The 16,245-nt window shown below is 35.4% G+C and overlaps 1 protein-coding gene across 1 annotated transcript in view; it reads left to right on the top strand.

Moving 5' to 3' along the window:
• The window catches only part of LOC124154036 (probable peroxisomal acyl-coenzyme A oxidase 1), a 56,038-nt gene that overhangs the window by 16,276 nt on the left and 23,517 nt on the right, over positions 1 to 16,245 (top strand). Inside the window, exons 3-8 of the mRNA XM_046527517.1 lie at positions 1,021 to 1,189; positions 1,308 to 1,431; positions 5,717 to 5,836; positions 9,964 to 10,088; positions 12,135 to 12,295; positions 13,353 to 13,515. Of these exons, the coding sequence (XP_046383473.1) occupies positions 1,021 to 1,189; positions 1,308 to 1,431; positions 5,717 to 5,836; positions 9,964 to 10,088; positions 12,135 to 12,295; positions 13,353 to 13,515 (862 nt within the window). The remainder of the gene's footprint in view (positions 1 to 1,020; positions 1,190 to 1,307; positions 1,432 to 5,716; positions 5,837 to 9,963; positions 10,089 to 12,134; positions 12,296 to 13,352; positions 13,516 to 16,245) is intronic.

The following is a 16,245-nucleotide window of genomic DNA, read 5'->3' as shown; positions in this document are numbered from 1 at the left end:
TCTAATATCCACTTTTCAATTCTTGACTCCTCTTGGTCCGTTAAAATACTTTGGGGTCCCATTTTTCTATGGCTGGGCACCTTTTCATGTATTTTATTGAGAAGTGTCGACTTCGGAACTGCATATTGCTTGGCAGCCTTATTTGCACTCAGTGATCCCGCCCGTACTGCTGCCACTGCATTTTCCAATTCTTTTTCGGTATATCGAAATCTTGAGTAAGGCCTTTTCTTATTAACTGCTTCAGCCATGCTACAGAAAGCGAAAATATTCTAAATTAAGATCCAGAAGTTCGGTGGTAAACAATCATATCTACCCCCCAGAAAATCGGGACATTCACTGGTTTTCTACGCGTTCCAGTAAATGATCGAAATGGACATTTACTGGTATTTCCGCTTATAGCCGATACCAGTAAGGTGTCCGCCAAATTTTAAATGTAATAATTATATATTTTTAAGATTAAACATACCTGAATGAGCTTCAATTAGCTAGCAATCAAATACAAACAACGCTATCACCTAGTAACCAGCGTAAATATTTTGGCGAAGAAAATACTTGGTAACCTCTTGTCTATCGACTTTTCAAATGCCTCTCGATCATTGAAATGCCACGCACTCGTTTTGGAGATCAAAATAATGTTGTTATAAACTTCCAGACATTCAAAAACAGAATGAGAATATATTGGGTAATATTATAAGAAACCAATTTACCCAATTATTACGAGGAATAAACGTGTAAATCTTTTTGCATAGAAGATTCACTTCAGCCGGACATTAATTGGTGCATGGACAAAGACTGGTGCGATTACCCCTATAACTCAAAATTAATTGTTACATTCTATTCAATTTTTAAATAACATTAATCATTGGCTCTAAGAGGATTATGTATTTTGTAATTGTTCTATCTCTCTATCATAAAAGTCATCCAGTATTTTATTCACATGTGGCCAAATTATGACACAGCACTATTTTTGCTTTTGTTTTAAATGCTCATTTGTGATGATTTATTCACTCTTTGACACAGGCAGCTGTTGGGTGGGCAATTGGGGGGTGCCATTCTCAAAGATGGCAACCCATTGACCCTTCACTATGTTATGTTCATTCCCACGTTGATGAGCCAAGGCACATTGGAACAGCAAGCACTTTGGATCAGCAGAGCCTGGAGCTTGGATATCCTTGGAACATATGCGCAGGTGAGTACAGAATATTGTTTTGATTATTTTTACTGTGGCTTCCTTTTTTATTTATTCCCACTTTTATTTCAAAATAATGTAGAATTTAATTTAATGTTAATTTTGCTTTATTTTTGAGACTGAACTTGGTCATGGAACATTTATACGTGGCTTGGAAACCACTGCAACGTATGATCCTTCCAGAGAAGAATTTGTGCTTAACAGTCCAACTCTTACATCCTACAAATGGTGGCCTGGTGGATGTGAGTGTATTTGAAGTCATATTGGACCTTTCTTAGATGATATGTAATTCCTTTAGTTGGGTAAAATGTTTGAATTATTTAAGGTGTATGCTGCTTCAAATTTGAAATGTACTCCAAAAATTCTTCCCATTTATTAGATAAAGACATATGAAATGTGAGAACATAATGAGAGGCAACAAATGGAAATATCTGTGTTGTTAATGCAAAAGTGACTCTGTCAGAGAAGGCAATTAAATAAATGAAATACAATAGATCTGCCAGATTGGATGAAGTACCAAGAAAGCAACACTTACAGTTAGAATGCATTATAAGATTTCCAGGGGACTTTGTAAAGATGATTTATTCATCCTGCATCAAATAAAATAACAGAAACTGTAAAAGTTAAATGTTATCAGTCTTATAAATCCATGTGAAAAGTAGATGGAAAGAATAATAATCAACAGAATCGAGTAACAAGCAGAAGAGGTGATAAGTGAAGGTCAATATAATTTCCAATCAGCTAGGGAGATGGTGACACACACATATATTTGCTGAAAGTAATCAATGGATAAGAAATGAGCAGTTAACAAAGAATTATTGTTAGTACATATTAATCGACAGAGAAAAAGTCAATGACTCTATTTTATGAACATCTATTTGTAAAAACTAAGGAGAAGTTGTTGTTGTGTTCTATAATATCTGGGTTAAACAAATGTGCATAGTGCATAAATTTGGGGTAAAAACCAGTTTTAAGATCATCCAATGCTTTGAATTTAGTAACTTTTCCTCGTCTTTGTCTTAAGTTGATGAGTCAACAAGAAAAACGTAAATTTCGTATGGAACCACGCAAAGGGAATGGTTGCCTATACTTTCCTCAGCCACATGATTTACAAGAATTACTTAAATAAAGTCATTTATTCAAAAAGAACTAGCAAAGCTACGTATTTCCTGTTCTGTTGTATACACAAACAGCTTTGCAGTGTGAGACTTTTTTTTTAAGTTAAGAGCCATTTATTTCTCTTATAAGGAATAATTACTTATATGATAATTTTGTTCCGTCCTTCTGATGAGGAGCTATGTAAAGACTGATTTCACCCAGACTTTACTTGTATTGATTGGCAAAGGATAAAGTAATTATCGAAAACAAGTAACAAATATTTTCAGGGAAAGGTCTTCAAACTGAAAAGCTGGTAAAATTCTTTGAAAATAGGTTTCATGTATGTTAGCCTAAACTAATTCTGTGGTACAGCAATGAAACTACCTCTCACTTTTATCACTCCTGTTGAAATAAGCAGTATTTTCTGCTAGGAATTTATAAATTTCCTCTGTACATGTGAGTAACATCATTTGGAGAAGCGCAAATTGATTAATGGTCGGTCCCTTTCAATTTCACATGTGTCAGAAAAAATATGTAACTCCTGAATCATTTTAGTTCTTGTTATTTAATGTCAATTTTTATAAATCAATGATTTTTGGCTCTTTTTAAAGCTAGGCATTTGTTTATATGACATTGATTATGAGAACGATGGATTTTTAATTATTTCCTATCATTCTGAAATTTAGCTTTATATCTCATAGTACATAGAGGATAATGCCTAGAAGTGATACAAATTTGTACTTTTTACTCTGAAATATTTTTGCATCATTCGATTTAACATGTACAGTAAGTCCTCGACATACGAACAAGATGTGTGTTCCGAGACTTAGTTCGGAAGTTGAATTTGTTCGTAAGTTGAAAAACATACATTCCCAAGTAACATTTTTGGTTGGCCCTCTGTTGGCAGATGGTGGGACACAGCGGTTGGCCCATGGTATGATTTGGCCACCTCGCCAACCGTATCCCAACCAACGATTCCCCAACGATGGGCCAACAGAGCATTACAGTCGGGCCTTCGTATTCCCAACCCAAGGCCAACAAATCTCCAACGATATACCGTTGGCCCATTTACATTCTGCCATCCGTTTCCCAACAAAAGCTATATTTTACTGGCATTTCTCATTTTTATAGAATTAAAGTTAAATTAATTTACCTTCTCACTTGATACGATACCGGTAAATAGAATCTTTACCTTTAACTCCCTATAAATGAAAATGAAATTAAATACATAAACAATCAATGCTATTGGACAAAGTAAGGTTACAGTGGTTAAAAGTGGAAAACAAAAAATCAATATCAGTTCAGAAGGTCCCCAACTTTTATTTTCACAAATTAGGACAATTTTTATTAGGACAAAATTAGGAAATTTTCAACAGCACCTTTCCATATTACAATATGGCACACACAAAAACTGTCCATCTTCTTCGTAGGGCAACAAAACATATAGATAGAGATAGATGTAGATAAAATCTGGGTGGACTGCAATTTGCAACCAGGTACTAATTTTTTTACTACAAATATACCAATGGTACCACTTCTAAGAGGTAATTCAAAGAAATCCTCCTTGTCACACTGCAAGATGTACACCCCTGAGTTATTTGATTCAATTGCCTTCACAATTCCTATTCTCTGGTCTTCGGTAACGAAATTTTTATGTTTAGTCCATTTTACTTAATTGGATCAGTTATAAATTAATTAATCTTAACACAATGCTATATTACTTATAGCATAGTGTTAGGATTAATCAAATATCCCCCAGAAAGCCATAACACTCGCCATTTTGAACCATTATTCTTAAAACTTTCCTGGAGGACGACCCCGCAACTCCTGCTTTCCCTGGCGGGTATGCAATACTCCCCACTCCTAAGTATTACTTGCGCCTAAAGCCCCCCCCCTATTGGAAAATTCTTATAAGATAATTTCTTATCAGAAATTGGACATATGTCCAATAATGTTCTTATAAGAAAATTTCTTATAAAATTTTTCTATAAGAAAATTTCTTACAACTATCTGTTACAAAATGTTATTAATAAGAAATTTTCTGATGGAAATATTTATTATAAATATCATATCAACATGCTTAAAACACTTGCGCAAACTTCTATAAAAAGCTACATAAGATTTACATCCCTACTGAGAGTACAAAGTTAGCATTATACCTAATTCAATCCAAATGTAGACGCCTATATCTGGTATACAGCAAACCTAATGATTTCCCATGAACCAAATGTAGATGTCTATCATTGGTGTACATCAAAAAGGACACTCAAGCTCTGCAAAGTTCACCTGACTGGCCAGACAAGGCGATATACCATAGAGGTCTTTCAGGGCATGGGTTCTGTATAGGGTTAAAGTCCTCGAGGATGTGAGCTCACATGCTAAAAGAAACTAAAATCAATGAAACCAACGATAGCCTAGAATGATGGACTGATAATTGAATACGACTTTGGCAATCACTACGCAATGAAAGATACAGGAATCGCAATATGGAATATGATTTAACCTGGAAAAATGTATTTTCCATAAAATAATAACTGTGCAGATGTTATTTAGGTTTACTCATACAAATTCAATCTCATTCTCTTCAGAGAGGTCTAAATCACTCACTTTGTCCATTGAAACACTGTTTTCATTAAAACTTCCACTGATACTGGATATGCCACAATCTGAAAAAAATATACATATCGATCTATCTAAATTAATGATGAAAAGTTTAAAATTCCACGAAACTATCTGTTTAAGGTAACATGATTTTAGGAATGCCAGTTTTATAAGACTTACCAAATGAGGCCAATGACTTATTTTTGTTAGAAGCACTCGACTTATTTTATTTAACTGCTATCACAAAGACTAGTGAATGATTAACATATAAAAGCAATCCCAAACAACCAAACAAGTTTTGGTTGTTAGGTTGCTAGGGAAGCATGTGAACCGTATCCTGCAACGTATGCAATCGTACTATAATGGTATGATGTCCCAACGGTGGCCCAATGACAATCCATTTCGTAGGGCCATCGTTTGGGATTTCCGTTGGGCCAACAGCATAAATCGTTTCGTTGGGCCGACGAACAATATCTGCGTTGGGCCAACAGCGGAATTTGGTAGGCATATCCACCCACAATGAGCCAACCGTGACTACGGTTCCCCAACGGAGGCCCAACGTTCAATGTTACTTGGGTTAGGCATTACAAAAAGGTAGAAACTGTTTTTGAGGCATTTTTAGCTTTTACATTCGTAGTTACATATAATGATGATGAAACATTACCATGAAAGCTTGACATAGTGGCTCTTTCTTGATTTAATATTCTTTTTTACTAAGCTTACTAGATGAAAATGATTTCTCTCTGCATATTAAAAATCATTTGACTTGTCTTAACTAGTGTTTCTATCCCACTGGGATTTGGAATGATTGTTGGTCTAATATTTCAGTGGGCCACACTGCTAACTATGCTGTCGTTGTAGCCCAGCTGATCAGCAAAGGCGAGAAATATGGAATCCATCCTTTTGTTGTCCAGCTTAGGGATGAGAATACACATATGCCAATGCCAGGTAATTTTTGGATTTGGTATAATGCATGCTAATTTTATTAGGAGCATGACTCAATAGTGTTAATTATTTATTATTCATCTTTTTAGTAGACTCTGGGTGGCCAGGCGGTATTTAACTTGATCCTTTTAAAAATATAACTGATAACTTCAGGCTTGACTCGGTGAAACCTCTCCATATTCAAAATAAAAGAATAAACTTTGTAAGGTTCTTGGTAAAGTAAACTCTGTATTTAAGTGGGCACATTTAAATATACAAGTGAACCTTATCCTTTAAATAACCAAGTGATCCTTTCATTTTGCTTACAATTTGAATTGCTACACCTAGGCTGTAAATGTAGTTAAACTCCCTCAGGACCTGGGATTTTGTTCTGCAGTTCCATATATTTTATGGAAAGGGTCTAGTAGATTAAGTTGGTGAAAATTGCCCCCAGATATTTTGAAAAATAAAAAATATACACTTAAAGTGCATCACAAATTGTGTTTCCCCAAGTTTCAGGCCTCAATAATCGAAATTTATACTCCAAAAAAATTGCAATTTTCGTTTTTAACCATATATCTTGTTTAATTGTTGTAAAAACATTTTCCTTATTGTAAAATGTATATGTATGTATATAATACATTCTTCCTTTCTGATTTTTTTTTCAAAATTTTTTGATCGAAAACAAATTTTACGCAAGTTGAAATTTTTGAAAATTGAATTAAAAATTATAGAAAACAATAGACTCGCCGAAAAAATATATGTTGTTGCCCCTACATCAAAGTATTATCCTAATCCTAATTTTTTTCAGATTTTTAAAATTGGTAGAGCATGGTCAAAAACACGAATGTCTGCTTTGCACCATTTGCATCTAATCCACAATTCCATACTTCAGCCTACTGTGAATATAAGCTTGGTAGACAGAAAGGGCTGTGTTGGTATGAGTGAGAGCTTTGATCCTTCTGAGGAGATAACATCGAGATGCCACTTTGGCACAAAGGATATCAAATGCATTTCCCAGGATAATGATTCATGCATCACATATGTCCCAGAAATTTAGTTTCAGGAGAAGAACTTAAAATTTTACCATTTCCTCTCAGAAGTGGAGTGGGAGTTATTTCCTTTGATGGGTATGAAACTGTATTAAGGTATGAAACTTATTTAGAAAAGTAGGGACTTAATTGGAGCAAATGCACAATGGTACATTTCTTGCATAGGTCATCAAACTATCCCCATCTATATGTTGTGAATGGTTTTAACATAAATGCGACGTATGAAGTGAAGTATGCGGGAATTTTGATGAATTTGAACCTATCATGGGGAGCACACATGAGAAATGTTTGTGTCAGAGTCCTGAAGTTCGTCAGGCATGTTTTGAGAAGATTTTTGTATGAAAAAGTAAAAGAGAGGTGTTGTTTTGCACTCAACTAACCACACCTTGAATATGCAGTTGGCAAATGGTATCTAGCACACAAAGACTCAATCCATGAACTTAATAAAATACAAAATAAAGCTGCCTGATTATTCAAAAACTGCTACAGCTATACAGTTACATGGGTGTCATACAAATTTAGCTGAGAGCCACTGGAGACTCAGAGGCTATACTCTAGGTTAAGATTGCTTGGGCAATTATGAATAGATATCTTTCAGAGCAACGGTGAAAACATCATATTAGAACCCCACTATATTTCCATATCTGACAGAGACAATAAAATAAGGGAGATAGACATAGGCATTAATTTTTCACGTGAACTATAAAGAATGCTTGGTGGAACTTTGAATGTGCATTTCCTTTTTATTTTTTAATGGCTGGTGTCCTTACATCCCATTAAAAAGTTACCATGGTTTATTAGGACACCAGCCATTACAGAAACATAGAGAACATGTTACATGCCTGTTGAGGTGGTTAGCAGGGTAGTATGACTATTTACATGGTAAAAGAATCATTAGGTAGACATATTGCCTCTGTAGCTAAACTGTAACATTCTCTCCACCCTTTTTTTTACCTTTTCTGGTGCATCAGAATAAGTGATACTGATGTTATTTTTCTCAAGTGATCTTAAATCATTTCTTCTCAACCATGAAAAAGATTTATTTTATTTATTATGTTTAAAAAAATTAGGGGTTCCACAATTATTAATCCTTAAGGATGGTTTGTCTAATTCGAGAGCACAACTGGACTAATCTACAACTGGTCTAATCCACAACAGTGCCATTAACTAAAAGTGGAAATGTTAACATGGGAGGAGTCCTTTATGATTGGATACGGCCGGAACTGAGTGGGACTAATAAAAAAGTAAACTACTTTGCTGATCAAACTTTTTGCTTGTAGTTTTTTCTAAAGAAATCTATTCTCTCGATCATTGTATAATGTTCCTTATAAAATATAATACGTGCAAATATTCTGTAAAAGAGGGTGTAACTTTTTATCGCTGCCAATTTGAGCCATCTCACTCGGAGGGTATGGAGTATATTGTGACGGTATGCATTGAGTATGGCTTATGTCAATATCGCTGCCTCGGTTGCGTCGCCAAACAGACCTTCAGGCCGGGATTCAACCCCCTGCTCCCTGCGACCACCTCGTGAAAAATGATACCGAACAAAGAGAGGCGAGAAAGAAAGGTAACATGCTCCAAACACTCAGAGCGACTAAGGGCTCCAACACAAGACTGTGACCTAGCTACCAGTGAGTAGACTACTGAGAAGGTATCTTTGAAGGGAGGGATCTTTGTGAACTTTTGCATTTTGCGGTGATGGTAATTTAAATGAGAACTAAATTTAGAAGTATTGGGATGGCGTGTCGAGAGACGTCTCGGAATTATTTTAAATAGCATTAACAATTTATTCACAAAATCAAAAAATAAATTGAATAACCTTTGATATACGTACAATATTAAAAATAAAAATTACCCTCTTACTAACTGCTGATGGATGATATGACTGATGATTTATTAAACAAAAATGAGTAAAATAAAACGCTGACTAATAACCCTTTTGCAAAATACAGAAATTAAAGCAATAATAACCCTTATAATAAATATTTACAAACTCCTCATCGTTTTAAAGTAACTGTCTTTAGATGAACAAATGACGGGAGATCAATGATACAATAGGGAGTTTGGACTCCACACAAAAAATTTTGCGTGGAAGAACTTTCTACCCTAAAATCAGTTTTTTTATCCGTGAACTTATTTGCCCGTAGATTTGAACATTGAGAACTAGAATCACATCGCCCTGCTCGACACCAGGTGACGATTTTTTACGATTAACTTTGAAATCAAAGTCACTTCACCTTTTGATGGAGACAAATGGACTGATTTATGATGTGGCTGAGGTGACTGAAGGCAGCACTCAACAATTTCTAGTGAGATGGTGGAGGGATTGGGAACGTGGCCGTGATACTTAAATTCTTTTGATGAGCAGCATCAGCTTCTCAGCGTCACTTCCACGGATGGATCGTAAATGATGCCGACACTCAGCGGGGATACTTGTTTTCAAATGGCTGATGTCTAAGTACGCCTCAGTACAACTCCTCGCCAGACCGCATGCTGTTGAATTACGTGTTGTTCCGTCAGTCTGTCATCGACCTTCTTCTCCAGTGGATTACTCAATGCGTTGTGCTCCAAAAACTTCCTTCCCAGGATCAACATGATAAGAGGCAAGAGAGCAGAGAGAGCTCATGCCACCTCGACACCGGTATTTATAGGTTATTTTAGCTAGATCCCCAATGCCACCTTTTTACGGCTATAACCACTAACAATTAAATCACACTAATACAAGGGCGGTAATTCAAAACGTCGCGTGAGTCATCTTTCCGGCAATACTCGCGTAAAAAATTCATGGGATAATATGGGATCAAATAATGTAAAAGAAATGGATTATACCACCAGTATGTCACAATGTAATAAGTTTTTTTTTCATGTACATTATAAATTGATTCGTTAATGATTTTTGTTTGATTTGTGATTTCTGGACCTATTTCCATTACAGTGTTCAGCTATCACTTGTGTAGCCGTATTTAGTCAGATTGGCCTTATGATATTGTCTGGCATTGCTTTTGAATGTGATCTATGTGTACAATTGTTTTTAGTTATTTTATGCATTAATTCATTTATCTATTAAGTATTTAATAAATATATTTTATCTTACAGGCATAGTAATTGGTGAGATAGGCACAAAAATGGGAATGAATGCTACTAATAATGGATATTTGGGCTTTGAAAATGTTCGGATACCAAGAGACAACATGTTAATGAAAAATGCCCAAGTTTTACCGGTGAGAGAATTCTTTCTTGCTTCATCAAAGGTCTTCTGCTTTTTTATCAGAACTCATGATTAGGTTTTTCAAATCAATTTCTATGATGATTTAGTTGGATCTCTGTCAGCTACATACTCTAGTTTGACTAGCCTCCAATGAGGCACGGAGAAATTGGATTCCTTCCTTTAATGATAATCCAACAGCACCACTAGGCTGCATGCCTTGCTGATCCCTATTGCTGTCAAAGAGCTATGAAGCATGCATTAGCCGTTGGACAGAATATCTGTGGATGCTAACATTTGACACTTCATCATTTACAATATTTTCTTGAGATAACAAAATTAGTGACCCTCTCAACTCTCTGTGGGTTGAGCTCAGACATGATATAATTCCGTCTTATTTCAAACCCTGGGAAAGTTCTACCTCACACATTGCTGTAACTCCTGAAAATATATTATCTGCTGTAAATTGAATTTGCTTTGTACTCTTGAAGTAAACTGCCAGCTATACAGTGAGGAAAGTGGAAGTAGAGGCAAATGGAGTAGAGATCACATGATTCTCAGTCAGACACTCGTCTGTGTAGACAGTTTGCTGGAGTAAATGGAGCAGTGGGAGTACGAGTTGAGCGACATTACAGCCACTAAAAAGATCAGTGATCAGATGAGGATCAATGAGTTCTTGAGGCAATCTAAAATAACAGGCTATTTGCGTAAATAATTTTGTATTGTTTGATTAACGTAAATCATGACCACTACAAGAAATAATAGTTCAAGTTTGGATTATCAATATTTGCGGATTATTTGTGCCATTTCTCCCCTTCATTAACCTAGATAATCAGGAGTTAACTCAGAATTGAAGCCTGGAAAAAGTGAATTTGAACTTGGTAAGCCCCTCTATGGTAATAGTCTTGGAATTCAAAGCCTCAAATATGTTGGGCTCCCGGAAGTTATTTAATTTTTATTCAATATTTTTATTACTATTGGATAATATCTTCTGAATCACTTATCCAATGGCAACTACTTATAAGATCATTATGTTAGTGTAAATTTAAATGTAAAATAAACTTAATTCTTACTGTTAATGCTATGAAATGACAGGATTTTTATAAATGGGCATTATGACTTAGGAAAAGAAATGTATTTTGGAATCATTAATATTAAAAACAAAGTACAGTAAATCTCCTTTCTCATCCCTTAAGGCCTTTCTATGGATATTTCATAGAGGGATACCTCCCATATTGATCATTTATAACTACAAAACCTTTCTGAAACAAACACTGAGCATGGGTTTGTGTTAGGAATACGACCTCTGTATTTTTCACTCTGAAATTATTTTACCACCTTTAGATGGGCTGCATAAACCTTCAGAATCTTTGGGTGAAACGTGGAAGCTCAGGTTCAAAGATCTATTTCTCCAGATTCCAGGGGTTAACAGAAATAAGCACACCAAATGAAGCTCCAATTCTCCCTCTTTACGAATTACTGACATAATTTAAGATCCTCTTAGTACACTAGGCATTGGAGGCTGTTGACCGGAGTACAGAAAAACTGTAATTTGTTCTACACATTTTGAATTTGTTTTGAGGGAAAGGTGTGCATATTTGATGTGTCTGGAATTTTTCTCGTAATCAGTTTTAGCCCCCTATTTCCATGTGAAATTTCAGCTTCTGGAAGTGGTCTGGAGTTCATATCCATCGATGAGTTAGTCATTGACATATGGTGCTTTATATGTTATTGATATGAGTTGTATTTTACGGTGGTCAGAATCTCTTGTCTAGCTGGAGTCCACTGCAATTGCTATATTTTTGATTGAACTCTTCAGTTACATGTTCAAACTCTCTTACCATCTTATGATAATGCAATCCGCAAAGTGTCTACGAATACTTCCTTACAGCAAAATTGCCTTTTTTAAGGCCATTTGGTTTTTTTATATGGAGATTAACTGGAAATTGGAGTTTCTATTTTATTTTCACAATAGGTTAATTAGCCTTTCAGACAGTAGTTTTTCTAACCATTCTATTTAATTACAAATTCTTCTTTACTTTCCAACCATTCTCTCTTTTAGGATGGAACGTATATCAAATCACCTAACAGTAAGCTGACTTATGGGACTATGGTGTTTGTTCGAGTGGTTATTGTGCAAGATTGTGCCACTTTTCTCAGCAAAGCAGTGACAATAGCTACTCGGTATAGTGCAGTTCGTCGACAGTCAGAGTATGTGCCTGGGTAAGTGTGCTCATCATTTTGTGGTCAAAGATATTTTACTTTGGTTTTTTATGCATTTCTCTTTGGTCTTTTTGTTCCCATGGTGCCTATAGTCTTTTAAGATTCAGGACTAGAAATATTTTGACGTATTGATGATGGATTCACAATTTAATGAGTATGAATTAGGAACCATGAACCTATTAACCATGTTCATTGTTTTTTAATAGAATGTATAGCAAGTTTTAATACCTGTAATTATTTACCATTTAACTTCAAAACGACATTTTGAATTTTTTTAGTTTATAAAAAAAGTGATTACCGTATTTGATGGCATATAAGACGCACCCTTATTTAGAAGGCCGCACACAAGGAAAGAAGTTTCAATAGTCTGCACGACAGCGCGGTACCTCAATAACGTAAAATGTGGTTTCTTTTAATTCTCATGTTTAGTAAAAGCCAAATAAACAATCATTGAATGCAATTACCTAACGTATTTTTATTAAGGAAAATTAACAAATGGCAAGCTATTTTGAACATGATATGTAAAGTTGAATAATGAATAAATGAATGAACGGCAAGCAATTGAACATAATAAAAAATAAAACAGAAACAACAAAAAACACAGATTCTTATAATTCTCACTTTTCGTAAAAGCCATATAAACAAAACAGAAACATAGGCGGGCAATGCATAGCAGAAACAAAAGAGGGCGGAGCTGCTAGTTTTGTTTACTGTTTGATGGGAGTGGTGTGGTGTCGGAAGAAAACCATCCCAGTTCTCTCTTATGAGCCAAAGTTTTGCGGGCAAAAATTTAGTTTAAGCTGATTAAATAAGAATGGCAGGTGTAGAAAAAGTTACGTGTGTCTAGACCTTTGTCTGGGCTAAAAAAAGCATTCAGTATTGAAAGTTAACCTGTGTCCTTCACATATAAGATGCAGGTAACTTTTTTGATACCAAATTTAGGAAAAAAAAGTGCATCTTATATGCCTTCAAATAGGGTAATTTACTTGGTATATTTCTTATTCCTCATTCTTTAGTAGTGACAATTTTTACAATGGACGCAATTTTCTTATTTCAGAGAAAGGGAACCCCAGATCATAGACTATCGTACTCAGCAGTACAAACTATTTCCCCACCTTGCTACCTGCTTTGCAATGAAATTCGCTGCTGGTTGGATTTGGGATATGTATAACAATGTCTCCTCTGAGATTGAGGAAGGAGATCTTGATAAGCTTCCTGAGGTAATTCATCATTAATTTCTGACATTTTATGTAACACTGCAACCAATTAAAAATAGTTACCAATCTTAAGGCATGATTTGTGAGATGAAGTTATTCAGTAATTATTTGATCTTTTCATATCTTCTGGGTTTTCCCGATATTGGAACTGGTTCTTCTTCTTCTTTTTCTCCTTTGTGGCACTACAGCCCAATGTGGGCCTTCGCCTGCTGCACTATTGCTCCCCATTCTGTCCTATTGGCAGTTTTCTCCCGCCAACCTCTCAATCCCATCTTGCCCAGGTCACACTGTTCTTGGTACATCCATCTGCTCTTGGGTATTCCCTGTGTTCTTCCTTTAAATAGCCTCCCTTTAACTATCCGTTTTGGTATCTCATCCCCTGACAACCTCTCAACATGTCCCATCCATCGTATCCTCTGTGCCTTGATGAACTTTACTATGTTCCTTCCTTTGATCAGCTGTTCTATTTCCTCATTATATCTTATCCTCCAATCCCCCCGGTCGTATACTGGGTCATATATTCTATGAAGGATATGTTTTTCTTCATCCGACGCTGTCATGGTCCAGGTCTCTGAGCAATATGTCACTACTGGCCGTACTAATGTCATGTAAAGTTTCATTTTCAGAGATCTATTTATTAATCTATTCCTAAATAATTTTAAATTGGTATGGAAAGCCCTATTTAATGGAACTGGTGCAGTGATTATAATTTTGCTGATGTTCCTGCTAGCCCCCACATCCACAATCCACACCATTAAAACTGTCGGTAACGAACAAGTTGCAATGCCATGAAAACCCAGAGCAACATAGACATAAACTGATCAATGTCACAGAGATCTAGGAGTCATAATTTAATGTTAATAATTGTGTTATTAATTAATTTTCACGTAATGTAGTGAAGTATTTTCTAGTGAAATGGAGAAATGGAAGATTACAACTATCATAAGTTATTTTTTATCTGTCAGAAATAAGAACAGAACCAAATGGCATACCTGACGTTTGATGTGTGATCATATTCTCAAATGCAAAACTGGGTTTTTGAGTTCCCATGCTCAAATTTAAAGAAAGGGGTATTCAATCCATCTCTTTCTTCAACCAAGAAAAACAATGGTTAGGGGAAACAATAATTTTTATTTCCATTTTCACATTTCTGGAGGTCATAATCATATGAAAAATTTTATACAGAAAGTAAATTTGTGACCTGTTAACGTGTCATAAATGCACCGTCATTTATGCATTTCAAGCCTGCAAATGATGCTGGAATTGTCGCATTTTATCTCTTTGGTTCATCAAATAAAATTTTGTTTTTAAAATTATTATTCATGATGAGGTATCTGGCATAGGAGAAGAAACATTGACAATTTTAAAATATTGACGTGGCTTACCCCAAAATCCACTAACCCAGTCAGCACAAATGATAAATTACCCCATTATTACCCTTATTTTACCTGGATAAAATTGTGGTAAAATATGGATAATCTGCGTGTTAACGGGTAAAATATCTGTAAATTTAAGTGGTAAAATTTGGGTAATTTGGTGGTAAAATTCGTACTTTTCCGGGTAAAACTTCCCGATGCGACATCAGAGCCATCTGTGGAGCTTTAAAATAAACATGACGACACTCCCTCTAACGGTGCTATTGTGAACTAATAGAACATAGGTTTAAAGGGTTATAGGCATTCGTATGCACGATAAATGAACGAAATCGACAATGATATTGAAGAATAACTGTTTATTGAATGACAAAAAGGTACTAAATATACAAATACGACATTTATATTAGGAAATAACCACTTGGTGAAAGAGATGAATAAAATCTACATTCATTTTTTATTTTTTTTATTTTATTTTATTCTCAAACCACCGGATACAGCTCTTATTGGCCATTTTACACCGGGGTGTTCAACAAATGTATCGAGTAAATGTACACAATCGACCATGCCCTGGACTGGGGAAACCAGGCGGGACTCGAACCCGCGACCTCTTGTTTGGCAGGCGAGAACATTACCCCGCCGCCACCGAGGCTGGCAAATTCATGAGGACATACATACTCGATGAAAGAGAAATTACTGAAATAAATAACAGCTACGTTTTAAGAGGAATCGCCGATTTGGTTTCTTTTAACATAGAAACAATGTTAAACTTAGAATTAATTTTCTTCCATTGGGCACTTGGTGACAACAGCTTCCAAACCAAACTCCTCAGGGCATGATTATGAGGAAACGAAGTCACTCAAATGAGAATCCAATAAACAATGTGCTTTTCCAAATTTTTTTTCACCTTGATTTTTCAATGGAATCACTGCAAATAAAGAGCGCTATACGTTAGCAGGGGTTGAGGGAACCAAGTTACAGTTATAAAGTTTATTAAAAAGTATTGTCTCACCATGGCATCACAACAAAAACTGATGCAACTCTCTGGTTAAATTTTCCATGGAATTAAAGTTGACGATTTTCAACATTATATCAGTTCCCTTAGATTCGTTTACTTCGTGCTCCAGTAATAGTTAGAAATTATAATTGCGTTACTTCGGCTCTTGCAGTTGCATTCATGTTCCTTCTCATTGTTTATTTGTCCAATCGTAACCAACGTTACGGTCCCTGCAAATCGCAGTTGAGGATCCAATATAGCCAACCGTCAAGATGTGAATACGATCTTTCATAGAATTATTTTAGTGAAAATAATTATCCAATGAAAATTAGTACTCTTCTCTATGTATTTACCAAAATAATC

The sequence above is a fragment of the Ischnura elegans genome, chromosome 2 (assembly GCF_921293095.1).
Source record: "Ischnura elegans chromosome 2, ioIscEleg1.1, whole genome shotgun sequence".
In the NCBI taxonomy this organism is placed as follows: Eukaryota; Metazoa; Arthropoda; class Insecta; order Odonata; family Coenagrionidae; genus Ischnura; species Ischnura elegans.
The sequence above is the reverse complement of the archived record's forward strand: the minus strand, read 5'-3'. Positions and strand labels throughout refer to the sequence as shown.